The sequence below is a fragment of the Montipora foliosa genome, chromosome 11 (genome assembly GCF_036669935.1).
Source record: "Montipora foliosa isolate CH-2021 chromosome 11, ASM3666993v2, whole genome shotgun sequence".
Taxonomy (NCBI): domain Eukaryota; kingdom Metazoa; phylum Cnidaria; class Anthozoa; order Scleractinia; family Acroporidae; genus Montipora; species Montipora foliosa.
Window position 1 is genome coordinate 38,376,099 of NC_090879.1, and position 19,947 is coordinate 38,396,045.

Sequence of the window (19,947 nt, forward strand, 5' to 3'; positions counted from 1 at the left end):
TAAACTTATTAGAGTTAAGATCTGGAAAAAAAATATCAAAAAAGATCTTTATTGTCTCCTTTGTCCAAAAAGGAAAAGAAGCATGAAATCTATTCCAGCCTTAGAAAAACTGAGTGGAAGCGGGTTGTTTGAAGGACACGAGTCAGATGATAATATTGATGATGATGAAATGAAAGGGTCAGGTCAAAAAAGACCTCGATACTTAGATCAGTTGGATTATTATTTTCCATTTCCTGCTTTTCATAAAAAAAATGGGTGCCCGTCGAGTGATATAAAGAGAATATTCATCTCAATTTCTCTTTCACTTCAATTTCTGGAAAGATGATGTTCATTGATGACGAAGCAACTGTTGAGGAACACATAGAAAACTAAATTAGAAAACATAAAAGAATAAGAGTAGACAGTGATGACGACGATCAAGACATAGCAACTAAATCAGACAACGATATTATAAACTATGAACCAGAACCAGAACAAGATCTAGACAACCCTCATCCGTCGTCAGCACTTGAAGAGATGGAAAAACTGAAAAAAAAACAGAAAAGAAAAGAGGACGACCTCCATCTAACAAAAACAACGAACCAAAAAAGGTAGAAGAATAGACAAGTCTTTTTTTTAGAATATCATTTACAAGAAGCTAAACACAGCTTTCTAGCTGAAAAAAAAAACAAGCAAAAGTAAGATCAAATTCTTTTGGATTTAAAACTTTTTTCTTTAGGTCTTTTTATTCATATTGTTTCAGCTGTTCAAAATTTCACGTGAAAACAAGAGAGGGATTTCTTCATAGACAAATTAAGACTGGCACAGATGATTTCCTTCGTATATATTTTCGAGAACATCAAGACGAAATCCTATTAACGCCTGACATATCTCTTGAAAAATTAAGTCCAAAACATGGACAACCCAACCAAAAAGCAAAAATTGCTATAGCTTGGGGAAATTCATTTCCAACGGTACATTGCCACAATTCGGCAATCTTCAACATCTATGCGAAAGTTAAATATTCTTACAACCGTACACAGCCTGGTACAATTTCTGGGGTTGAATTAATCTTAGAATCAATGTGGACAGACGATTCGGCATTAACCAAGGATGAAAAATTTATCATTGATTGTTTCATAAAAAATAATCAAGAAATATTGATCAGTCGACAGCCGGACTCGATCGAAAAGCAGTCAATCTTACAACATTGTTTAAGCAAAGAATTGCCAGACGTGAAAACCGGAGATCATGTCATCATCCCACTTCAATTGCCATCAGATTTATTGGGGTTAAGTGTTCTAAGTGACATCGCTTTCAGAGCATTGAATATCTTCTTGATTACGAAATCAATGACAGAATAAATCCAGCCCCCTTGGATAGTTTGTTTTTCATTTTCTCTGAAAATATGATAAGAGATTTCTCGCAATAACCAGGCTACAGAAACAAAACAAAGCTTTTGATTGATATATTGGACATTCAATATTCGCCTCGCCTTAATGAACCGATTTTCATGAAATGTACAAAAGACGGGTGTAAACATGTCTACAACAAGAGAGTTGACTTGAAGAACGATCTGCAACTCCCTAAGACAACGGATACCTTCATCTGTCAGCCATGCGGTAGTAAAAAATTCTCTATATGTTTGATATCTTCACATTCTGCTAGATTTATATCAGCTAAAATAAAGAATGGAAAACTATTAAATCGAAAAAAACTAAAAAAACAATCATAATTTTCTTCTCCATAGATATAATTCAAAATATAAATCTCATCACTCCAAAAAAATGTAACAAATATAAGTAAATGTCTTTTTCAAATCTATCTTTCGTAAAATAAAATTCTCAGTTTCTTGTTTCCCAATACAATATTCATTTTCTTTCAAAGAAGAAAGTTCATTGACAAATGTCGGTTGTGGTTTTCTCTCAACCAAACGTTTAAATAGATTCTTCCCTATGAACTTGAGATCTTCATCAATAAAATAAATGACAAAAACACCAAACATTTTTCTTTCTTCATCAGCTAGCTTGTCCTCCATTGCACGTGGAAAAGACGGCTGTTCTGACCAATCTACAGATAACGAGACATCTGTTTCAGTTGAAGTAATTAACCCCAACAAATATATTTCGACCTTTCTTACCTTCAATAATGAAGGGATTTCTTTTAACTCTCCTATTATATGAATGTCAATAGCTTCTTCCACTTTGTTTTGTGTCAATTTTTTCTTTTTGTAGAGTTGAAATAAATCATACCTCTTTTTTGCCAATCTTGTCAACAAGCTGACAGTCAACAACCACTCACTCTGATTAGTTTTCTTCAAATCACTCATCATTTTCTCAAAATCCTCATAACTTTTTTTTTCAATACCGGAAAATTGATGAGAAGAAAATTCAAGTAATGCTTCAAACAAACTCTCCTTAGCTTTCTTCGATGGATTAGGAAGTTCAACTAATTCTTTTTCTTTCCTCTCTTCTCTTTTAAACAAAAATAAATAATTCTTTCTTTTTTCTATACCCATTTTCAATGGATTTTGATGAAAGAGGTAAATACAAATTGGATACAGCGACGTCAAAATTTTCTCTTTCAATTTTCCAACCGCCTTTCTCTGCTTTTGTGCATATTTAACAATAGATGCAGACCTTACAAAAACTTCAGTTTTCAAATCATTTAATGCTGGTTGATTTTTTCCATTCTTATAAGTCTCATCTGTAATCATTGATTGAATGAGAGAGGAGGTAAGAGAAAATAAAACCGATTGACTATTATCTATTTCTTGCTCAATAGATTCAATGACACTTGTTTTCTTCACCTCTTTTTTAACCTCTTTACCTTTCTCTTCAATGACGGTTATTTTTTTCGTGCCAACATTTTCCACGCCAACGGTTTCTTTTGTTTTGCTAGTCTTTCTTACTTTCTTCGTTTCTTTAACTTCTTCCTTTTTCTCTTTTCTTTTTCTACCACGTTTTGGTTTCGCTTTAGGAAGAGAATTATCCTGAACCAGAATTTCCGTTTGAGGAGGATCACACTCATTTCTTGAAGAAGCCTGAAGGTCTTGCCAGGGAAAAGAAGCGTCTAAAATTGTCTGCTGCAGGTCAACACACACAGGTTGATGAAGAGGCATGAACAAAGGTTCGTTGTAATCAAAACTTGACAAAAATTCAGCTGCTGTTGAATATACTTCCCAGATCTTTCTTTCCGATGTTACTGCCATCGTGACTTAAAGTGCCCCTAACCCCAAAATATTTTTTTTCGCTTAAATGAATCTTTGCACCTGTTCGAAACGCATTGCGGCCATTTTTTCATTTTTCTAACAAATCCTGCCATTTTATAGGCTTTGAAAATTGCAAAAATCCAAGCATCTTTTGTTCACGACCGAGTCAAAAGGGGAGTGGGTCTATTCCTGATGTGACGTCAAAAACTGATTTACATTGCATTAACTCTTTGTAAAAATGCATGGAAAGTAGATTGTGACGTCAAATCAGGAATAGACCCACTCCCCTTCTGACTCAGTCGTGAAGAAAAGATGCTTGGATTTTCGCAACTTTCGAAGCCTATAAAATGGCAGGATTTGTTAGAAAAAGGAAAAAATGGTCGCAATGCGTCTCGAACAGGTGTAAAGATTCATTTAAGCGAAAAAACTATTTTGGGGTGAGGGGCACTTTAACAGGAAATAACCTTTCTCTTATTCTGAAATTCGAATTTTGTTTGTCTTAATTTCCAGACAGGGGATGTCAGTGGCGTGTTGACATAAGAGCTGATGGAATGCCTTTCACTCTAATCGGAAATAGTTTAGATTTAATCGGATTTTACAATACATATTTTGAATGTTGTAAACAGCATGGCTACAAAGACGTAAGATTTATTTTATCTCCACAAAGACGAGTTATGATTAAAATTTTTTTATAAACAAATAACCCTGCCTATCTTCATGATAGATACATGTATCGACGTCTTTTTGACTTTTTCTGCCTTGGAGAAAACGGAATGAAAGAAGAGATAGGAGACACAGCAAGCTTTGAATCTGTTCTTAAACAAACATGTCTTTTATTCGGGTACGTACAAAATGAATTTCTCTCATTAATAAAATCGATGACGTTACACGAATTTCTATTGCAAAAACTCAACACAAGTCATCCTTTCTACGGATCAAAAAAAATGATCAATTATGAAGAAGATTGGTTGGAAACCATAGTGTGTGAAAAAGATAAAAAATGTTATTTCTGTCAAAAGACTCAAACTCTCTATGAGGAAATGATGAACAAAACACTTTAGGTTTATAGCTATCAGATTTTTAGTGACGATAACGACAGATTAACCTTTACTTATGGCAGCAAGTCTAGATTAAAATTTCAGATTTAATGACCAAGATATCAGATTATAGATTTTTTGTACTCTTTTTTTTTTTATTCATCATAAATAAACAACATATTCAATCAAGTGTGAAAAAGCTTTTCAATCTCCTTTTTAAAATTTATTCCATGTCTAGCTCCAAACTCCATCCACGATTTTCTTCCAGGTAAATTGTCAATTGCTTTTACCATCTCTTCATCCGCTTTCCATTTTTTTTTTGATGTCTGCACTGGCATTTGCATATCCAATATCATGTTTTTTTAGCAATTCTATCCAATCTATTTATTCCTTCTTGACCCAATGCCAATAGTTTTTCAGATGAGTACCAGGACCAAGAAACTGATAACCGGGTGGGTGAAATTCAATCCCCGTCTTAGCTATCCATGTTTGAATATCAAATCCATTTCCTTTCTGTTTTCGATTTCCGTTTATCAATTGTTCATATCTACTCAACACACCATTATCCCCTTTATATCCATTATTTGGTAACAACCCACCATAATTCCGACTCCATACAATACCACCGGTTTGTTTCTGAAAAACACTTTTTCTTTTTCCACATTCATCACATTTAAAAATAGAATAAGATGTACCCAATTTTGTCACCCCTCGCCGAAGAAAATTTTCAGACGTATGTTTACGACACGAAAGACAATAACTCTTCATTCTTTTCTTTCCTGATTTTAATGTTCACCATGAGAAAGGATGGTCAGTAATGAAAGAAATCATGCCAATAACCAAATATAAGATCCATATAACCTTGAAATTGTTTCCACCTCTTACAACTTTGACACGAATAAACTCTAAATTCTATCCCTGTTTTAGTCTTCTTAACTCCAACGAATTCAGAATGTGTATAACGATTACAACGAACACAAATAGACAAATTCTTCATCGTTTCTAAAACACAGTATCTTCTCCTTGTTCTCTTTCTCCTTTGAAGTGATAATGTCCGTCGTAAAATTCAAATGTCAATTGACTCACAAAAGGTTCGGCCGTTAAAAATCTTCCTCTAGGACAACAAGCTCTGTTAATTCCCTCGCTTCTGGAATTCGGTCGTGGACAAATCTGAAAACGTAAAACGGAAAACGTCAACTCTAGATATTTATTATGTAGGGATGGTGTGTTCTGTATTATTTTTCTGATAAAATCAACAACTTACCACCGAATGAATGTTGCAAACTTTTAATGTCTCCAATTCATCAATTATATCAGACTCGTCATGTGAGGGACAAGAGACGTCAACCACTGCTTAACTTTTTCATAACTTCTTTTTTCTGTATTAACCATCTTAAGACCTCATAAAAGGAAATGATTATGATGTCTCTCTCTTACAACTCAACCCAGGGGACAGCCAAAGTGAAGACAAAAAGATCTCTCGACCAGTTCATATGATCCTTTTTTTTACGAGGTCAGACAACTTAAGATAATTAATCTACTACACATGAACGGATATAGACATAAATCAACACGATTGAATGTCAACTTACCCATACTGTTGTTTAAGCTGACTTTCAAGCGCTTTGATGTCTATTTCATTTTATTTTAATTATTTTTATTTTTAAAATAAAACAATACCTCATAAAGGAAATGATTATGACTTCGCTCATCCTACTACTCAACCCAGATGACAACTAAAAGTGAGGACATAGTCTTTGCAGTTCATATGATCCTTTTTAAGAGGTCAGACTTTATTATTCTATGATAATTTTAAAACCATATACTTTCTCCTTTTTTATTCTAAATGTAGTCGAAAAAAAAACAACAACAACAAAGGTAATAGAAGTCAGATAAATTTTATCTTTCTCTTTCTTCTCTTGCCTTCATTGTTTTTTTCGACTTCTATTTTTAATGGAATCGATGAAGAACAAGTCATCACACTGCCTATTCTTCCAAAAGACGACCTCTAAAATGAGGACTATCTCTTATATCTGAGATTTCAATAAATATTTATCTTCATTTCTCTCATTGTTGATGATATTGGTTACTGGAGCGATCGCTTGGATTCTTTTATTTTATCCAAGCAATCACTCCAGGCAACCAATGTGATCAAATCAACACAAAATTAAAATATTCATAATATCTTCCTAAATCTTCAAAATTAAGTTAAACAAAACAACAAATAGGCCAAGAAGAACACTGTAAGTTTATCTTCATGTCTTTCGTCTTTGTCTACTTGTTTCCGACTTCTGGACATCGATAACTCGTAATTCAATTTTATTCTATAATTAAACCCGATAAGAGACAATAAAAAAAAATAATATAGGTCGAAATGGAAAGTTGATTCTTTTTATTCCTACGACTTTTACTTCGGTCTGTATTAATTTCTTCAAAACACCGATCATACAAACATTAGTAGGTTTAACGGGTTAATACAATATCAATCCTATAACCAACTTTATGCTTTACATGTAGCCTTTGGATCTACTATACCTTCTCCATCTTTCCGGTCCTGACGAAAATGAAAGCAAAGTCAAAAAACAAATATTCCAAGGAGAAGCCGATAACTTTATCTTTTCGTCTCCTTCTTGGTCTAATTGTTTCGACTTCTGGATACTATCATCTGAATCACAACATTCCGCCATCTTCCCCGCCAAAGTCCAATTTCCGCCCCAATTAGCATAAAAAGTGTACAATCTGACCCCCTATACTACTACTACGCGCACTCAGTAACTGGTTTTGACGCCATCCCGTACATTCAAGAGGTTTCGAAAACTACCAAGAGAGTCTTGAGTAGCTACAATGTTAAAGTTGGCCAAAAACTTTTCAGACGCAAGCCATATTTTTGCTAAACCTTAGGATGCTGTACTGAGTAAACAAAGAACAGATGCCATTTCCGCTATCCTGTGCGACGACTGTGATGAGTAAATCGGATCCGCAGACCAAACGTCAGTTTGGGATCCGTTTGAAATGTACTATGCATTACATATTGTGGTTACTGATTCAGGGACTGCGCAGAGGGAGGGGCTGGGGGGCTTTAGCCCCCCCCCCCCACTTTTTTGCAAGAATAAAAATAAATTAAACAAAAAATAATTTAACAAAAGTAACGGAGTGAAAAATAGCAAAAAATCGTTCATTAGAAAGTGACCAGAGTTACTGGCAAAGACAAATGTGCAGATAAATAGACAGAATGAAGTATTAGTCGTTACAATTGTAATATATTTTTTTGCATTTAACCTAGCAGAGGTAAACGTCTTTTAAATAGCATTTTTTTCCTGCGGACCTCTCAGGAAAACGCGTTGTTTCGTAATTGGTCAATTTCGATCCAAAGTAATAACTGGGTTTAGTTTATAAGGCGATTCTCAAACAAATTTTTTTATTAGTTTCAACCTTGATTTTTGGAAGATCATGAAGTTATTGTTTCTCTTGTTATTGTGCGTCCTGATTTTAGCTCGATCAGTGCAAAGTCCGTCTTTTGATGTCAGGCTTCACAGCTCGTTGAGCAGTCCAATTGCAAGTTTTGTTGAACACGGTCTGTTTATAAAAACACTTTGTCATAGAAAGTATTTAAACCGCAGAATTGTGTATAGCTCTGGTCATCAAGGAACATTCAATCCGGCGGTTATTACGAACATAGAAGTGCACATGGTACACGGCAACATAAATACGAACGACGAGATTTCACATACCACTGGTAATGCGAAGAAGAGATCTCTTAAAATTTCTGATTACTTTTCCAAACAAAATGGACAAGGTTCTTTATCTGGTGAGTAAACTCTGCATAATTTTTGCTACTTTTTTCTGATTCTGTTCTATAATTGAATTATTTCCAGTCACTTTTTCATGTGACATATTGGTCTAATAATGTTTCATTTACATTCTTTAAAAGAACCTCCACCCAAAAGAATGTGCGAAACAATCAACTTCACTAGTAAAGTAGAAGCCACAATATCCAGTCAAGAGTTGCAGCCTCCTCCAATCCAATCACAAGTTGATCAGTCGACAGCCAGTGAAGTGGTAGAGATGAAAATAACGGAACCATTCCAACCTGCGGATTTCAACTTTCCAAAAAAGCATTATGGCAAACAGAATCGGGCATTTCAATCCAAGTGGTTTTCGGAGTTTCCCTGGCTACACTCTAATGAGCAAAGCGATCCTGTGTTGTGTTTCACTTGCATGCAACAAAATGCAAAATCAAATCTTCGAGCAGGCAGAAGTAAGGAAGTCTGCTTTATTTCTAAAGGGTTTTCAAACTGGAAAAAGGGTTAGCGCGATTCAAGGAGCATCAAGTGTCTGAATGCCACAAAATAGCCATTGACTATGAAACAAACCTTTCCAGAACCTGCGGAAATGTGTGGGAAATGTCCAGTGATGCAGCAAAAAAGATAATAGAGTCTAACCGTATATGCTTCATCAAAGTCATTGAATGTTTGCAGTATCTTGCCCGGCAAGGACAGGCTATGCAGGGTGATACCGATGATGAATCAAACTTTATTCAGTTACTCAAACTAAGAGGGAAAGACCAGCCTCTTCTCTTAAAATGGTTAGAGAGGAAAGAAGACAGATACACCTCAAACGATATTCAAAATGAAGTAATTGCCATCATAGCGAATCATGTCATCCGTGATCTGGTATCGGAAATCAGGGGTGGCTTTTTTTCAATCATATGCAACAAGTACACAGATATCAGTAACAAGGAACAACTAACCATCTGCATTCGATGGGTTGACAAAGAGCCAATTAGAGGCCCACGAAGATTTCCTCGGGTACCTGACATCGGCGCAAAGACTATAGTGTCGGCTATAAAAGATGTGTTATTAAAACTACAGTTAACATTAGTTAATTGTAGGGGACAATGGTATGATGGAGCCAGCAACATGATGGGACATAAAACTGGTGTGGCTAAAAGAATCCAGGACCTCCAACCAAAGGCTTATCCTATTCACTGTCATGGACACTACTCACTCAGCTTAAGTGTAAAGGACACCACGAAAAACTGTAAGTTGTTATCAGACTCATGGACACAGCAAAAGAAATCGTTTCCCTCATAAAGTTTTCACCAAAACGAGAAAATCTCCTGGGGGAAATAAAAGAAAACCTAGAAGGCCCTGAATCTGAAGCCAAGGGCATACTTGGCCTTTGCCCCACTAGATGGACAGTACGCGCAAGCTGTTTTCGGCAAATCCTAGACAATTATACAGCTCTTCTTCAGGAGTGGACAATTTCCCTTGATGAGAAACTCCAGTCCAATATACGTGGCTGAATCATTGGATGCCAAGCGCAAATGAACACTTTTGACTTTTGATGAACGCTATTGACCAGCGGTTTGACCAGCCAAGCTTTGATACATATGCAAAGATGGAGTCTCTCTTAATAATTAAAAGACCCTCAATTCGCAGGACAAATCCGAAGAGCTGAAGTTTATGGAAAAACTGTACAACGATAATGTTAATATTTCATTGTTAACCGCCCAGATGGAAATTTTACAAGTGCTGCTGAAGGATGGTGATTATTTTTGTTTTGACGAGATCATAGTAAAAATTAAAGAGCTACCCAACCCAGAACGGGAAATGATAAAAGAAGTTATCACGTTATGTAAGCTGATTCTCGTAAATCCAGCGACCAGTGCAGCGGGTGAAAGATCTTTTTCGACTGCCCGGAGGCTAAAAACATGGCTCCGTTCAAGAATGAACCAGGAACGATTTAGTAACCTGACAGTTTTAAACATACACAAAGAAAGAACGGACAGGCTTTCCACCATTGACATCGTAAACGAATTTACCGACTGCAACACAGACACAAAGCGTAATTTTGGCACTTTTCGAGTAAATGATGTACAGTAACTTTAATATAAATATAATATTTTGAATGAATAATTAAACAATTATTGAACTCGGCTTTCGTATGATATGAAGATATACAGATCTCGGAGGGTGTTATCCACCGGGCTCAAGCCTTTGGCTTTGGCGGATAACCCCCTCGATCTGCATAAATCTTCATATCATACTCAGCCTCGCGTAATAATTGCTCAGTAATTATACAGCGTTGAGTTCAAGGCAGCTCAAGCAAAATCGTTGGATTTCTGGCTTATTTATAGTAATTAAAGGTTGATATCAGTAGTATAACATAACAATCTATGATATTTCAATTTAGTGATGGTGAATTTTCAGACCAGATAGCAACATCACTGAAGATGTGGAAAAAAATCAATAGTTTTATAGTTTTAATAGCATTCTCCGTCACTTTAGAGAAATTGAATAGCAACCCACAAGCATGCCCCCCCCTCCCTCTGCCCCGCCCAAAAAAAAAATTCCTTCACGCATTCTTCTTTAGCACCCCCACTCGAAAACTTGCTGCACGGTCCCTGTGATTGTCTGGTGAGTTCTTGATAGGGCAGTGTGGAAGAGCGAGGTTTCAACTATCTTCACAGGCATTTTCAAAGAAAAATTCCACAACTATCTTTTATGTTTATTTCACTTTGTTCCATGTTTACAATTCAAGGTGTGGTCACGTTTTCTGTGACACTTGATTCGCTCGGTTGCGGCGAAAACAAGCAAATTAAAAAAAAACCTGAGCAGACTCATTATTTTGATCATTACACTCAACACGCTAACGTTGTAGAGTGCCGCCGTCGCAGAATTGAATGCGAAAGGTTCTTTATTCCAAAACACGGTTCTTTGATAAATGCAGTGTTTTCTTTATCCTTTGAATTCAATAAATTGCGATATTTTCGTTAACACAACTTTCTTTTCCTGATGCAGTAACTGGTGCGTCACCTGCTTCTGTCACCGTTGAATTCGACGGTAAATTTTTTCCTTTTTTCCTTCCTTTCTGGAGACAAAGCGGGCTGCTGTGAAGAGGAAGTCGCTCAACCTTAAATGAGAAAATTGAGCAAACCATTTAACAATTTATGTTTATTTTGTCAAACCTTGCAAATTAGTGCAGTTTTCAAATGATTGTCGAAAGTAATAACGCGATTGCAATTGTTATTCTTAGTGACTGGTTAAAATTCTCGCGCCAGTTTATCAACCAATTAGAAGGAAACCAATCGTGACTTGCATGCGTATTTTCCCCGTGCTTTGATCAAGTTACACGGAATTGCTACGAATTGCGCTGTTTGCAGCTGCTGTGATTGGTCGAAGTAATTACTTTGGTATTTGTTTTACGACACTCAATTCTCTCTATACGAAAATTCGATTTTTTTTAACAAGATAAAAAGGGTAACTTAACCACAATGAAGAAAGATTTGCGAGCTGACGTTTCGAGTGTTAGACCTCCATCAGAAGGAAGCATCAGCTAGAAGCATCAGTTAGCCCTAAACATCTTTCTTACGGGGCTTAAATTACCTTTATTATCTTGTTTTCTACAACGAAATTCATGTTTCACCAACTCCCTACAGAAGCAGGTTCTTTTGAAAGTAATCGCGGCGTTGCAAAATTATGCAGATTAGCAGTTACAAATTAAATCCCATCTTGCGAATATGCAGTACGCTTATGAAAAAAACAACTTGATTAAAAGAAACAAATTTTTTCACTATTTCTTTCCAACCCTAAGTTAACAAATGATTACAGCTAGTACAATATGGAATGAGGATGAAACCAAGGGAATCGCTCCGCAGATCATGTTATGTCCTATACTCAGGGGTGTTTATACTGGGAATAACATCACCGCTAATGCTGAATCACCATCTCTGTTTCAACATAAAACAATTAAAAACATAAGCCAAAGAGGAAAGACAAAGTAACAAGACATTCGATTACTGCAGCCAAGTGCTTTCTTTCAGAATTAGCGAGAGTCTACTTTTTTTTAAATGAACGGTTTCAAACCAGCGTAAACCCTTTCATCCCTTAGGGCTCCCGATTGATCATAATATCTTACAAAAACTTGTTTTTAAAAGTGCTACTATGATAAAAATAACCATTTCCTTTTTTTCTTCAGATTTTGGAAATGTTTTTGCTTAACACCTGACTGGCAAAATTTTGAGCTTTCATATTATCCAAAGGCTGTTTACTTTGAGTGAAAGTTTTGGATTTCACGTGCGCCATTACTCACGTTAAAAACGGACCGATTGGACCTCAGAGGGTTGGAGCTAGGGAAAAGTGACGTGATTTACTCACTAGCTTAAAATTCCAGCGTGTAAATGTTGCTTATTATATAAGCAAACCACGAGTTTAAAGGTCTGAAAGCCTGAAACTGCCGTGCTTCATATTAATCCAGCCGCGTTCACACGCATTGCATTCTTAAACTAGTGAGTCCTTGACGTCGTTTTCTTCTCAATTCAGCTCTGTCAAGATTCCAAAGTCAGCAATGGCAGACCATTAAATAGGAAAATTCCAGTTAAAATAAACTGGTCACTCAGTGTTTAGTTAACATAGTTTTGAAATCCAAAGGAAAAGAAGAATTTATTTATTTTGGTCATAGTAGCACTGTAAAAGGGAACAAATCATTAAGGTAACTTGACCAAGAGGGTCCAAATTCCCAAAGGGGGTCCATATTTTCAAGGGGATTACACGCTTCAGTCTAGAAATTGTCCTCTTGTGTATAGCTCAGCATAGAGGTGATAAACTTACAAAAACTTGCCAATTTCAAGCTTTGACAGCATTAAAAAAATCACAAGGAAACTTGCATGGATTGATCATCCAGCTGAAAGTCTCTTTGGTTGGCCAGGACTAATCCTCGAGCTATGTTACGTGTTTCACCTACTTAATCGTAACTATCACAAAATTCTCGAATCTGATTAGTTATCAACAACCCTGATTTCAGCCCATTGATTGGCTGAGAGCACGTCAATCCCAGACAGAGTGCAGAAAAATGAAATGAGTGCAGAAAGTTGAAATGAGTGCCATGAAGGTGAAATTTCTGCATTGGCAGCCAGTCAAATGAGAGCCCTGGATGGCGCAATTTTTCCTTGATTGCGTGATATGCGTGCGTTTCTTCTGCCACTTAAGTTAACCATTAAGTAATCACATGATTTTTCTCGTGCAATTTAGAATTTAGAATAGGACTTGTAAATGTTTTCAAAGACTCCAAATTGTGCGTCTCTGAAAGAATTTAATCGTGCTTCTTTGTTCCAAATTGCACTCGAAATCATATGATTACCTACATAATGTCACGTCAGCCATGTTGGTGTTCCAAAACAAAGAAATGGCAACCATGATGGTGTACCAAACTAATCCTCCCGGAATTGAACTCTATTTTTATGCAAATACTTTATTTTGTTTCAGTAATCCAATATGGCTGCTGGTCACGTGAATGAAAACGCTCTATTGGAGAGTTTGTAATTGGACAGCTGTACGCCTCATCAAGCATGCGCTAGTTGTACTTTTCCAGAGCCATTTAAAAAACTCAGAAAAGTTGAGCAGATTAAGCTATAAAACTTTTGTCACCTTCATCTTCTCGTATTTTGTGACAGCTACGATTAATTGATAAAAGGAGTTCTCGTCGTACAATTCAGGGCGTAACCGAGCTCGAAATTTCCACTAGGCCTCTCGCTTCGTGCTCTGCCTATTTTGAAATTACTCGCCTGACTACTCCCTGAATTGTATTCCACTCAGTCCTATTACCATTATGCACCCCATTACAAACTTAAAGGCCATTAGAGGCCAGCCAAATAGCTCTCGCTCCACAAGCAACATAGACAGTGGGCCCAGTAAATGAACAGAATTGGTTTCACTTCATTCAACGTTACCTGTTTAGGAATGTCCCAACTTCTTGTTCTACACTGCCACTCTGAACTAAAGGCACTACCCTTCACAAGAAAAGAATTGTTCAATTAAATTTTAAAGTTAAATCCATTTTGACTGAACTTGTGACACAACTAAAAATATACTTTCGAACATATGAAAACGCAATAAGAATACTGAACTACAACTATTACATTGAGACTACTAAAGGAGAAAATAGTGGGAAAGGATCAAAAGGAAACATGGAACATGACACCAAGTGAATTTATGCAATGCTGTAGCGCTGATTATCCTCCTGGTAAACAACATGACGCAATCCCCTGCAGCTGGATGATGTGGATGGTGTGATTATATAACTAGCCACAAGAGGCACCACACCTAAAAGAGAATGGCATCAGAGTCACCAAATGGAATACATTTGGAAGGTGGCTGCCACATAACATCTCGAAAAGGTAGACCACAACAGTAGCACAGGACATGTCTGGGTCAACGGTTTCCATAGGGTCTATATTGCACAGAGTGTGCATGGTAAAACCCAAACAGACTTGTTTGTTGCATCATCTACGATGACACAGCATGAGGCAGAGACAACATGGCTGACTACCGTCGTGGTCTCTCAAGACATGCAGGTAGAGGTTCATGTCCCCTGCCATTGGTAAGAAAAGGATACCACCTGGACCTTGACACGATGACAGGGAAGGACCCAAACATGACTTTGCCTTGGACACCCTTGGCATTGCCACACGATCATTTAGATCTCTATAAATGTTGCTGTAATCTACAGTCAAAGAGAAAAAAATGACACATGTCACTCCACGTACGTTTGGAAACAAATGAAACATGGACAAGATCTCAACAGACATCCTATTACATTGTGGTTGGCTTTCAATCATAATACCTGGCCCTTGTCTTTGCCCACGCCATTTTTGGTGACAAACCGTCTTTTGCAATTTGTATGGGTTGAAACCGCAATGCAAGGCAATGACCTCCAACAATTTAGAAGTAGAGGGCCATAGCGAGGGTCTTACAGAGTCTGTCCTGAGGGTTACATTCTTTGTCGTGTGTATTGTATACCAAGGTTCTGTCGTGGATCTCCTCATTGAGCTGGCCAGATTACGACTAGGAATGACACTTGCGTGCCCCTTATTGAGAGGAGTCTTTCTAATCAGGTCTTTACTGCTGCCGCTATTGTTCTCATTTCACTTGACGGAGTTCGTCATCTTTCTCTCCACCCAACACAAAGGCAGAGGTTTTTTCATCGTCTCCTAGGATCTCTCAACTAGTCATGCATCTCGCACGGTATACAGAGTACAAAAAGAACGCCTTCACATCTTTTCCTTTACTTAGAAAATGGATTGCTGGCTGCCAGAATAAGGCGATATGAAAGTAGCAAAGCCCCTAAGCAGCAGTATGCCCATCAATGACAACTTAGTGGGGGCAATGCACATCCGTTTGAATTTTGCTGCGATCTGGTTGTTGATTGACAGAGTGCCAGACGTCATGAATTGACTTTATGTATTGATAAAATCAATGGATGTGTGCACTGTTTTTATCCCAGACTACACGCAGCCAATGCCCTGGAGCAAGGACTTCACAGTGCCATAAATAATTTGAGGAGTGTAGCAGTCATCAATGACTGGAACCAGATTTATCAGTCCCTCTCCTCCAGTCATTTTCTGCAGTGCAAGATGGGTCACAGAATGTGTGGTCAATGTGCAGAACAACTGCTTGGGAATCTCACGTTCAATTTCTAACTTTGATATGGACGACTCAGGACAGCCATAGCATGCCTGCAAAATGGGTGGCAAGACCAAATGGACGCAACAATGGATGCGTACACCATTAATGCCCTGAAAACCTAGTCTGCGACTCTTTTGGGCTCTTTTTTCTTCAAGCATGCGTGCTTCAAGGCATACTTGGTCAGAACCAACGATTGTCCTGATCAATGTATGTGATAAGGTTGCAATTGTAGCAACTAGTGATGTCTTCTCCAGGGTAAAAAAGAGATCCAGGAACATTGTTACAGGGTCCAAGTATGTTGCAGCTGCCACAACATGGTTGACATCTGTGACTAATGGTGTTTGCTGCAGGTTGCCAAGATGCCTGCCAAGATGCCTGCCAAGCTGCAATTGGAATGACAATGACAATGTTGCACGTGCCAGGGAACCACCGTGAGTTTACAGACCTTGCAGGCTGACAAGGACAATGCCATGAATCCAGTTGTTGGAGTCACTTTGCCCATCCTCAAAGAGGAATGACAAACCTCCCTTGTACATCTTAGACATGAAGAGCATGCCTGTGGAGGGGCATCACATGCCCAGTTTGTGGTGGGTGAAATGACTGAGGATGACCGTTCCATCTGGTTCCTCAGTGAATTCTATATTTGAGACTTCTGGGAGTGACTTTTATCACTGAAGGATGACAGCATTCTGACCTTCATGGTCCTGGCCCACAGATTTAAGTTTACAATGCTTATCCAGCAATCAACAAGTTGAATTTAACAAAAATGTCAACTCAAACAGGTAGATGCCACTGTCATCAATCAAAGGTTTTCCCCCTCTGATTCACAGGCTTTCACTCTCTCTCTCTCTCTCTCTCTGGTCTTTGGCATGAGGTGGTCTTCAACTCTTGAAGAGAGACTGTCCTACAGTAAACAAGGCATCTAGTTGCAGAAATGTCGTCTGACATTCAAGCCTGACTTCTAATCATGATCTGAGTTTGATCCCTTTGAACAGATAAGCATGGCCTTGGTGTTCCATTAATGTCTGAAAGTGCACTGCCTGGAAGTCAACTCCATTGCTTCCTATCCGCTCTTGGGTTGGCAGGGTTGGCAAGCACTATTTGCACCACAAGGTTTGTTTTGCCAAAGGTACAACGATTTGACCCTAGCCTATGACAGTGACTCCACCAACCACCATCCCCATGGTTAACAATGAATCCAGGCCATGTGAAAAAATAGTGAACACTTTATCCCTGTCACCTGACCCTCTGTGGACAGGTAGGAGGCGGACGCGAACATAATGCACCAAGACTAATGCCTGGCTGCTGAATGGACAATGGAAGAGGTGTAGGTCTTTGCTGATACAAAGCTAACCCTTCCAGAAGGTCATGAAAGAAGAGACGTGGGACTGCCGGTGGCAGGCCCAAAGACGTCAGGATCACAATGTAGCAAACGTCACTGCCGACCTGGATGTGCAGGATTCAATGGATCCAAGAGATGCTTTCTACTACAGCAGGGCCAATTTTCGGGGGAAGAGGTATAGTACAATATCTACACTAGTTTCTACCCCAAGGTGGAGTATACGAAATACTTCATTGGGTATGATCCCCATTGGTGAATCCACCTTCATCTGAACTGGGGATGACAGGCCTCACCTTGTACTTTGGATTGGCCTAGCGCACACTGCTTCTTAAGAGCCTCTACCATCCAGTCCTGTCCAACTGCCACAAGATGACAAACTGACCTTCATGGAGGAGAACCCTTGACAAGGCGAGTTATTCTTGTGAACAACACCATTTTTCCTCTTCTGGAAAACTGTTCTGTTGAGCTTTTTCCCTAGCAACAGCTCATGATGTGTTACCACTTTGAAGTGGAACAAGCCTCGTGTGGCAACTGGTGCACTACGGAGTTTCTACATCCTCAAACACATCCACAAGGTAGGGAGAATCATTTGCCCCCTCCTTTTTTCTCAGGACATCTCCCCCTCCCTCTCTCTTTATCTGTAACAGATGTGGCCCTTCAAGCAGCAGAGAGTGGGCCTCTTCTAATTCTACCTTTACAGGATGGCATCAAACAATGCCAAGCCCACTTCCAAACATTGTATGTCTGGGAAGGAATCCTGTTGGACAATGCTAAGAGCCAGAAGAATCTTGGCCTGTGGGGGCTGCTTAAGATGATGCGGACTTTCCATTTGGACCAATATGCATGAATTCATTGAAAACCGCTTTTGACCTTCATGGACAGAAAGAACGTGCACTAGAACAGTCTCTTGACTAAGGACACCCGAAGTAAGTAAAAACTGCAAACCGGTGACTTCCTGTCCTCTGTCAACCTGAAGATCCTTGTCTCAGCCTAACGACCAGTACCAAGCCTTGGAGCACCTTAATGACCGTGTGTTGTGCTTTAACACTGTCTCTAAGGTGCCTCCAACACCCTAACAAACCACCCTTGCATCTCCTGCTCTGAGCCCAGGAGATTTCACCCTGGAATTCTTCTTGTACCGACACAAGAATAACAGATACCAGACCCTCTGAGGCAAATCTTCTGCAGGTCTGAGGGTTCTCCCTGAAGGCTGAGGGAAGTGTTTTTCCTACACTAAGATGTGCTACAATAAGGCACCCTTGACAAACTCGAGCATCCCTTGGACAAACCGCCCAAACCCACACCATCCACAGGTAAACATTCTCTGCCCACAAGGACTACCACCAAACAAGTGCTGGATTCCATTGCCACCTGAACCGTCCACTACAGCTATCAGCATCTCTTGCAAAACCCTTGTTCCCCTTGGAGCACCCTTCAGTTGGGAATGTACCGATGATTTTTGTCAGTGCTTTTTCAACATCCTGAAGGTTGTAATCTTGAATCTCCTTAAACGATACAAATTGCACCTCCTTAATTTCCACCAATCAGAATGCTCCATTTCCAACCTTCCAAAGGGGTTTAAATGGTCTCACAGTACTACTACAGTTAGAGAGTCTAACATCTCCTCCTTTCTACAGGATAATTATTGGCAGAGTGTCATGATCCAAGAGTGTTGAGGTATGTCAGATTTCAATCACCACCACAAAAAATCACAAGCCCGAGTTGCCTGAGCATGTTATCTTTGAAGTGTGGGAACTGATTGATCGTGACGGGCCACACAAATGCACAAGAAATCGTCCATAAAAGACACAGAGACATACAGAAAAATGAAGCATTAAACAGTTTAATTGATAGCTCATTGCAATGACAGGTTTGCCTTCTGCCCATTCAGCAAATTTAGTTGGGCTGAAACACAGAACTACATTCCTGATATAAAAGATAAATTCATAAATGGATCTATGTCTGTAATTTTTTTCCAGAAAATAAAAAAAATACCTTCTTTCAGCTCGTCTACAAACTGATCTTGCTACATGTAACAAAACAGCACTTTTCCCACCTGACTAAAAGAAATGACTGCAAATAGCAGGGCTTTTCTTTGATTACTGGTAGTTCAAAGGGCACTCTGTTACATCATTTTGTCCCTTCTCATAATGGGATTATAAACAAAGGGGTGGCGAATGGTACATCCAAAATCTTGGCACTCACAAACTTTTCATACAATCTCGAAATCTCGACAGCCTTTGCGAAGAGTCTTGAAGTCTCCTTTATATAATTATATTGCATTTATTTTGGTCTTGCATGTTTTGGTTTCGGTCTTGGATTTGCAAACAAGGGTCTTGGCATCTTGACGAGTTGCAGATTTTAACATTCGCCACCCCTAAACAAGGAAAGAGAACTTGAAAAACTTGTTCAGATTTTCAAGTTATGTATACTTAAGAATTATTCTGCAAGGGTGCACTGGATATGAAGTGATAGGTAACCAACGAGCATAGCACCGAGCTGAATAATTGTTTAATTAAAAACTCCATGGTGTTCCCAGGGGTAATATTGTCGACTTAACCATTGATTTCTGCCTTGGTCAATTCCGGTCCAAAACGGCTTTTGTCAACCCTTTTTTTTCAGAGCTGCAAAAATGTTTTCAGCCCGCTTTATTGCTGACATGTTCCTCGACCATATTAGGTGCAGAAGGTATATGAACTGATAGCCTGTATCCGGCGAGCCAATGAAAACCCTGGAAATCTGAAATCAGTAGTTCAGTTTTTAATAATGATAATTATTCATTCCTTTGTAGCTTGCTCTGGTGAAAGTGCAGCTCTCATGACTTACCCTGGGTGTATTACATAAAAAATGATTCTTTGCCTTCTGGAATAAAGTTTTTCCTTGTAACTTTGTTATTGACAACAATCTGTTTTC

General features: G+C 38.5%; 1 protein-coding gene and 1 pseudogene across 2 annotated transcripts in view; one reads left to right on the plus strand and one right to left on the minus strand.

Annotated features, from left to right (window-relative positions):
* The first annotated feature begins 8,680 nt into the window (after positions 1–8,680).
* LOC137977021 (zinc finger MYM-type protein 1-like) lies at positions 8,681–10,112 on the plus strand (annotated as a pseudogene).
* A 587-nt stretch (positions 10,113–10,699) lies between these two features.
* Positions 10,700–19,947, minus strand: part of LOC137975770 (corrinoid adenosyltransferase MMAB-like) — a 30,964-nt gene continuing 21,716 nt past the window's right edge. The window contains exons 7-9 of one of the 2 annotated variants that reach the window (XM_068822948.1): positions 19,030–19,094; positions 13,958–14,017; positions 10,700–11,142 (exon numbers count right to left, since the gene is read on the minus strand). In XM_068822948.1, the coding sequence (XP_068679049.1) occupies positions 11,055–11,142; positions 13,958–14,017; positions 19,030–19,094 (213 nt within the window). In that variant the 3' untranslated portion in view covers positions 10,700–11,054. The remainder of the gene's footprint in view (positions 11,143–13,957; positions 14,018–19,029; positions 19,095–19,947) is intronic. The other variant, XM_068822949.1, reaches the window with a different exon arrangement.